The sequence below is a fragment of the Myotis myotis genome, unplaced genomic scaffold, assembly GCF_014108235.1.
Source record: "Myotis myotis isolate mMyoMyo1 unplaced genomic scaffold, mMyoMyo1.p scaffold_m19_p_21, whole genome shotgun sequence".
Taxonomy (NCBI): Eukaryota; Metazoa; Chordata; class Mammalia; order Chiroptera; family Vespertilionidae; genus Myotis; species Myotis myotis.
The window spans coordinates 1,503,037-1,510,472 of NW_023416326.1; the positions used below are offsets into that span (position 1 = coordinate 1,503,037).

At 51.7% G+C, this 7,436-nt stretch overlaps 1 protein-coding gene across 5 annotated transcripts in view; it reads left to right on the plus strand.

Annotated features, from left to right (window-relative positions):
• The window catches only part of DENND1B (DENN domain containing 1B), an 84,247-nt gene extending 77,042 nt beyond the window's left edge, over positions 1–7,205 (plus strand). For all 5 annotated transcript variants that reach the window (XM_036354836.1, XM_036354840.1, XM_036354838.1 and 2 more), the window contains 3 exons: positions 3,703–3,785; positions 4,919–5,135; positions 5,887–7,205. In XM_036354836.1, coding sequence (XP_036210729.1) covers positions 3,703–3,785; positions 4,919–5,135; positions 5,887–6,435 — 849 coding nt within the window. In that variant the 3' untranslated portion in view covers positions 6,436–7,205. The remainder of the gene's footprint in view (positions 1–3,702; positions 3,786–4,918; positions 5,136–5,886) is intronic.
• Positions 7,206–7,436: the final 231 nt, after the last annotated feature.

Consider the following 7,436-nt stretch of genomic DNA (forward strand, 5'->3'; position numbering starts at 1 on the left):
TGTCTGCATCTCCCTCCCTCTCTCTCTCTCTCTCTCTCTCACACACACAGCAGCAGCAGGACGGGTGCACCGTAGGCGGGAGCTTAGCTGTGCTGCACGTCAACATTAGCAGATGGATGGCCCCAAGCAAACCAAACACCGCACCCCCATCCCCTGCGAGGGCAGGGCTGGGCTCTTTGTTGTGAGGCCTTTGGAAACCCTGGCAGGCGTCGCTCTTAACTCCTTCACGGCTGGGCCCCAGAGCTGTCCGCCCGGTTTCTTTCCAACCCGTCCAGCTAATTGTGCCGGAGCTGCACAGACCATGTAGAGGAAGGCTATTTCTCCGCCTGAACCATGACAGAAAGGGGGGTGTCCCTGTGGGTGAACAACGCCCCCCCTTGGAATGCAGTCAAGACTCTCACCCACACGCAGTGTGTACAAGCGGACGTGTGTTTAATAGCCGTAGTTTCTACGAATAACGCCACGTACTGTTCCACGGGTGGTCATTCTATTTTTTGAAAATATATTTATTGATTTCAGAGAGGAAGGGAGAGGGAGAGAGAGAGAGAGATAGAAAATCAATGATGAGAGAGAATCATTGATCGGCTGCCTCCTGCACAACCCCTACTGGGGATCGAGCCCATAACCCAGGCATGTGCCCTTGGCCGGAATCGAACCTGGGACCCTTCAGTCCGCAGGGTGACCCTCTATCCACTGAGCCAAGCTGGCCGGGGCATTTGTTCTATTTTTAAGGGTCTTTACGTAGAGGCTTGTGGTTTGAGATACGAGTAGCTTTCTCTCCAGTGTATACAGAGGGAGGTGTGTGCACTAGCAGATACCATTTGGGGATGTTCCCTGTTCTACCCATCGTGCGAGGTGTTATGCACACCTCAGAGGAAACTTGGCTACCTTTTTGGGTCCTTCTGACTTGATTGGTGGATGCAACCTGCTCCTCGATTGGCGGGATATGGCACACGCTCATCTGATAGCGGATGAGCCGTCATTTCACCTGTAAGGAAGGTGCGTGGAGGTCCCATGTGCCTGTTTGGCAAGGAAACACTTGCGAGCCGGGCATTTCAAAGCCCCCTTCTTGGTTGAAGGGGGACCAGAAAGAATCCCAGGACGGAAGCCTGTCTTTAAAAATAGAAGCAAGCAGGTGGCTGACGTCGCACAGATAATGAATCTCGTATGTTAATGCGCGACACGGAGGACAGTAACTTCCTGTGAAATTTCTAGGAAAACACAGGCGCATGCTCTCAATTATTGAGCTCCCACATGGCGGCCCCCTCGCGCCTCGTAGGCCGTGGATGACAGTCTCGTATTTAGGACACACGTTCCTTCATTGGAATTCAGCGAACCGCGGGCATAAAGTGAATGTGATCATAGGTTGCGTTTCCCACTCAGGTGACTCAGTAGGTTCCAGAACGTGGCAAGCAGGGCCCGTTGCATAGCGTTGCTTTATTGGCCGAGAAAGAAGTGGCTCGGCCATTGGTTTGGAAGTGGCCAGTCGCTCATCCGACCAAGGAAAAGCGATTGTCAGTCACCAGGAGAAAGATCGCCATGGCCTGGGGGTGGGGCCTCTGTGTAGGAAGGAGGAGGCCCAGGTCATTGGAACGAATACTTCACATACATTTTGCAAAGTTAAAAGAAAAAAAATGCTTAACCGAATCGTGATAAGTAAAAAAAACCTGTTGTTGTTTTTTTAATTTAAATTTTTAACACTTTGTTTAATTGGACTCGGTAGTGAGCGTCCTGTTATTACGATCAAGCTGAAATGTTGAGTGAAGGTGATCAGGAAATCTATTCGCAAGTTCTAGATGATAAAAAATTTTTTGAAATGTTTTATGTGAGTATGATCCCGTTTAAAGACGCCCAAGAAAAATTGTCTGAATTTTCTAAACACCTTTTAGCATCTCTGTCCCAAAATCACTCTTTCCGTAGCATATATTTAGTCTCATTTATGCTAATGTCGCTAATTTTTAAATTTGATCTTTTAAGGCCAATATTGAACAGTATTGGTGCCACATTGTTAATTTTAAAGAAAGCTATTTTCCCGTTTTTTTAATTGTTGAAATAATATTAATCTCCAGCATGTCACATACTTGTAGTCCAACTTGTGCTCCATAGCTCCCTCCCCAACATCCAGTAATGGGCTACAAGGCTGCCCTCTAGTGGGCATGAGATAATTCTTCCTTTCCTTGAAAGATGATGGTTGTGCAAGACAAAATTCATCATGATAAAATTTACCTTTCAGGGTAGTCTTTTTAAAACATTTTTAATTTATTATTTATTTTTCTAAATATCGATGTCAGAAAGGAAGGGAGAGGGAGAGAAATATAGAAACATCAACGATGAGAGAGAATCGTTGATCGGCCGCCTCCGGCACGCCCCACACTGGGGATGGAGCCCCCAACCCGGGCCTGTGCCCTGACGGGGAATGGAACCGTGACCTCCTGGTTCCTAGGTCGACGCTCACGCCACGCCGGCTGGGCTAATAGAATCTTATCATCATCTGAACTGGACTGATGTCTCCTGCACCTTGCTATAGTCCCACCTACAAAAATGACGACAGGCGTGCTTTTAAAGCTCTTTTCCAATTCCGAACCGCATGCGTTTTTTTAGGGTTGTGGCCATTATAATTCCGTAGAGTTCTAAAGCTTATTCTCACGTTATTTCATGCAAGTCCGAGCATCCAGAATGCATAAGCTCAGGGGTTTGCTGTGGAGTCTGGGTAGGCAAGGTAACACGTCAGAGCCTCAGTCACTCCCAACTCTAAAATGCGGACAGTAGCACAGAGGAGCTGCCTTCAAACACATCACATGTCACAGCATCTTAATTTTATAAAGTCTAAAAAACCGTTATTTGCCCATTCCTCTGCCTATATCCCTCATCCCCCCTCTCCCCCAAACACCCCCTAACCCCCTTATGAATTGCAATGGACTCAGCCCTTTGCCTGATTGGGGTCCGCCTGCCATCTAGCGGCAGAAATGGTAACTGCAGGAGGAGCAGGCGGTGGTCAGGACAGGAAGTTGGGTGGTTCTGTGACTTGGGCCTGCTGCCTCCCAGAAACCATTGCACCCGAGTCCCGGGCCAACGGAACCGGTAACGCAGACACCACCTGGGATGCTTGTGTTGAATAAGCGGCCATTTTTCTCTCTCTTGAGTGTTGACCGAATCAATTGTAAGCCAAGTATTCCCAGAACAAACAGGGACCGACCGACCAACCGACCGACCGACCGGGTGGGTGGGCTACGTATACACCTGTTCAGTCCTCTCGTTCGTTCTTGGTTTTGAGTGTGAGGTGGAGTACGTGTTGAGATAAATGGCCCCTTACTCTCTCCTCTCTTCCTGCCCAGCTCACCAAGTTATTGGGTAACGTTGAAAGCCCTGAGTACGTATTGCTTTTAAAAGTGTTTCTGACCGCCCGGCTGGCGTGGCTCAGGGGTTGAGCGTCGACCTAGGAACCAGGAGGTCACGGTTCGATTCCCAATCAGGCCACCTGCCCGGGGTGTGGGCTCCATCCCCAGTGGGGGGCGTGCAGGAGGCGGCCGATCTATAATTCTCTCTCATCATGGATGGTTCTGTCTCTCTCTCGCTCTCCCTTCCTCTCTGAAATTGATCTTTTAAAAAAAACGTTCCTTTGCAAATCAAATCGTTCCTTGACACGTGACTGGGAAGGAGGCGTGCTGTCCTCCTAACGCCGTCTGTCCGTCCGTCCCGCAGGCACGCTTACACAGGCCCCTCAAGAGCCTCGACGACGGCGCGCCGTGTGAGGACGAGGACGAGGACGTGGACCGGGCCAGCAAGTCAGTAATGGGGCTGGATGGCCTCCCAGCCGCGGGGCTTGGGCAGAGGTCGTAGGTCACACAGGGTACTTGAGAGTGCGCACCCCCAGGCATCGGATGTCACCCCCTTGTGATGCTCTTCACCCGTCTCGTGGGGGGTGAATATTGAGACGGGAGAGCAGGGTGGGCCTGGGCTGGCTGGTTCTTGGGAAGCAAGGATGCTGCAGATGTGGGGGACGTCGGGGGGCGGGAAGTAGGAAGCCACCCACATTATACCCTGCCCCCCCACCCTCCCGGGAGGGGGCAGGTTCAGCATCAGAAACAGGGAAAGTCCCTAGAAACAGACTGAGCCGGGGGATCGGAGAGACTTACGTCTACGGTGTAACCCACAGTGGTGAAGAGGAATTTTACCATAAAATAAGGGAAATAATAATCATAATAGTGTCTGTTTGACTTCTCAATGTTAACCTACAAGGGCGTGACCAATGAACATGCCTTTTCGCTGTTCAATCTTGGTCTGTACAAGGGAATATGCATTCTTCCCTAAGACAGGCGACTAAATAAGTACAAGGATAAACCATATAAAAATATCGAACGTGAACTTGACCCCAGCACATGGTGCAAGTGCTCGATCTACCATTTCGAAGGCCAAAGTCCCAAGTCCCACAGAATCAGACTGGGTGACATCCCGACTTTTCTGCTTCCTGGTGAAGGTGCCGTAGACTTGCCGGCTGTACGTTCTTTTTTTTTAAAAAAAAATATGTTTTTGTTGATTTTTAGAGAGAGAGGATGGGAGAGGGATGGAGAGACAGAAACGTCGATGAGAAACATCATCGATCGGCTGCCTCCTGCACGCCCCCTACTGGGGATCGAGTGCACAACCCGGGCTTGTGCTCTGACCTCTTGGTTCTTGAGTGGACGCTCAACCACTGAGCCACACGGGCCGGGCCCGGCTGCATGTTCTTAATGCAGCTGCTCGGAACTCCCTGTATGTGACTGGGCTAGACATCCTCCCCAGGGTGAACTTGGCCATGGACCAGCCTCCGTCTTCTCGCTGTTCCCCTGAGCGGGCCCTGGAAGGGAGGGGGCAAGAGGTGCGGCACAGCAGCCCGTGTGGTCACCCGGCCCCCAGAGCGCGTCTTGTTTCCCCTCAGGCTGTCCTCGGAGGATGGAGAGGAGGCTGGGGCTTATTCCTACGAAAGCGATGACTCGGTGGAGACGCGAGGGAAGACGCTGTACTCGGGGGAGATGGACCTGCTGGGTGAGATCCTGGACACGCTGAGCACCCACAGCTCCGACCCGGGCAAGCTGGCGGCCGCCAAGAGCCTGGACTTCTTCCGCTCCATGGACAACATCGACTACCAGCCCGCGGTGAGTGGTGCTCCGGCCACGGAGCTCAAGGCCCCGCCCCTCCCGTGGCTGCGACGGCCCCAGGCTGTCCTCTTAGCTCATACAAGTGTCGGACCTCTAATGGACACGTGCCCCAACTTCAAAAATACTCTAACGTTGAATCGTGAAGAATTAATTCTAGTAAAAACATATTGAGTGTTTTCCCTTTTATTCAGCCAACTCTGGTTGGCTGGAATTGAAATTCTTTGGCCAAGTAGTAGTATTTCCTGACAACCTAATTCTATACTTGTCTTTTTTGGGGGGACTTTTATAAAACATGAAATGTCCCCACTATATTTTCTAAAGTTCCTTGATCTTAAAATAGACTAAATTTTTGTCGTCTTGCCTCAAAACGGAGCTGTAGTTTTAAACAAATTGACCTGAATGCTTTAAAAACACTAGAGCTAGCCCAGCTTTCGTGGCTCAGTGGTTGAGCATCGACCTATGAACCAGGAGGTCACGGTTTGATTCCCGGTCAGGGCACAGGCCTGGGTTGCAGGCTCGATCCCCAGTGTGGGGCATGCAGGAGGCATCGATCCATGATTCTCTCTCATCACTGATGTTTCTCTCCTCTTTCTCTCCCTTCCTCTCTGGAATCAATGGAAATATATATATTTTTTAAAAATATCCTTGGATGAGGATTAAAAAAGAACTAAATAAAATCATGGGCAGTCGCTCAAGCGATGCTATAAGGTATCAAAGACGTTCCTGAATGGGCTGTTTCCTCTTCCAGAATAAATCCAACGCCCCAAGCGAGGACAACCTGGCGGCCCTCTGTGGCGGGTCCGGGGACCAAGGCGACTGGAACCGGGGCCAGGACGACAGCGCCCTCCACGGCCGACACCTGCCCCCGTCCCCCAGGAAGCGGGCCAGCTCCAGCTGCGCCACGGGCTCGCTCTTCAGCCTGAAGGAGGAGAACAGTGCCAGGCCCCTCGACGGGGCCCCCGGGAGCGGCCCTCATGGGGCGGACCAGCCGGCCTCCCCCTCTGAGCTGGGTGTCCCGCGGGCTCCAACGGACGCTGCCCGGACTGAGGAAGGAAAAGCAGACAAGGAGGAAACACTAAACCAGGCCCCAGACGATCTGCTGATCCCCAGCCTCGAGCGCCGGCCGTCCTCCTCGGTCCCATGGGAGAAGGAAGGGAAGGGTGTCCAGGGGGCTCCGGGAGACCCTGGGCCGCTCCACGAAGCCGCTTCGCTGTGCCCCGCGGTGCCCGCCTTCCAGCCCGATGGGAACGTTCCGGGGGGAAGCACGAGTGGAAACCAGGCCTCTGTCAAGAACTGAGGGCCAGCCTCAGGCGTCCACGCGTCTGGGGAGACACTGGAGGGTCCCACGGGACTGTGCAGTAAACAGTTACTTGTAGGCATGGCAACGCTCGCTGTTGTCTAGACATTTTCGTTTTCATGGGAGACATCACCCGCGGATCTGGTGGGCCCGTGCGACCCATTGATCTTTTGGGGTGAAAGCTACTTCTTCTACTGTGCTCTTCAGTCAGGTACTAGTGTGTGTGTGTGTGTGTGTGTGTGTGGAGATTATCATTGGACACGTGACTTCCCAGGATTGGTGCTTACCGCCCTGCATTTTATTTAAACGGAGGATGCGTACGGAAGCCTTGCACGTGACCGGCGCTACTCCAGGAACCGATCCAGTTAGCTAAACGTATCCGAACTCCCCTCCAACTGCTGAAACTCTTGACCCACGATTGCCTTAATCTTCCGCCGCTAGTAAGCAAACGTAGCCACTCATGGAATCGCCTGTCAACCCTCCCAGAGACGTTAGACGTGGCCTGCGGAGCAATAATGCCTTTCTAGTCATTGAGTCCAGGACAAAAATCTCTCTTTTTTGTGTTTTTTTTTTTTGTTTTTAATGAAAAGCTCTTGTGGACGCTGCAGCCACGTCTTCCAAAAAACAAGTCTCCGGGTCCATGCCTTTCACACAGGGAGCTTCTTGCACGACAGCGTGAAGGGAATGCCTCCTGTTTACACACGAGACACTTTCCATGCCTCCCCCCAGCCTCTCGGGGAGGCCCTCCTCCCTCCTCCCTCCCCCCCCCTCCTCCCTCCCCTCCCTCCTCCCTCCCCTCAGAGAGCCAAAGGCCACCCACACTGTCCTGACTTTTTAAGTTCTGATCTTTTTCTTTCCTTAAGTAATACTTCTCTAAATTGCTTATATTTTCAAGTTGGGTTTTAAAGTAACTGACTTTACATGTTAGACATTTTAAACTTCCAGGAAAATTGTCAAGGAGGTACTGAGCTCCCGTCCATCCCTACCCACAATTCCCCTGT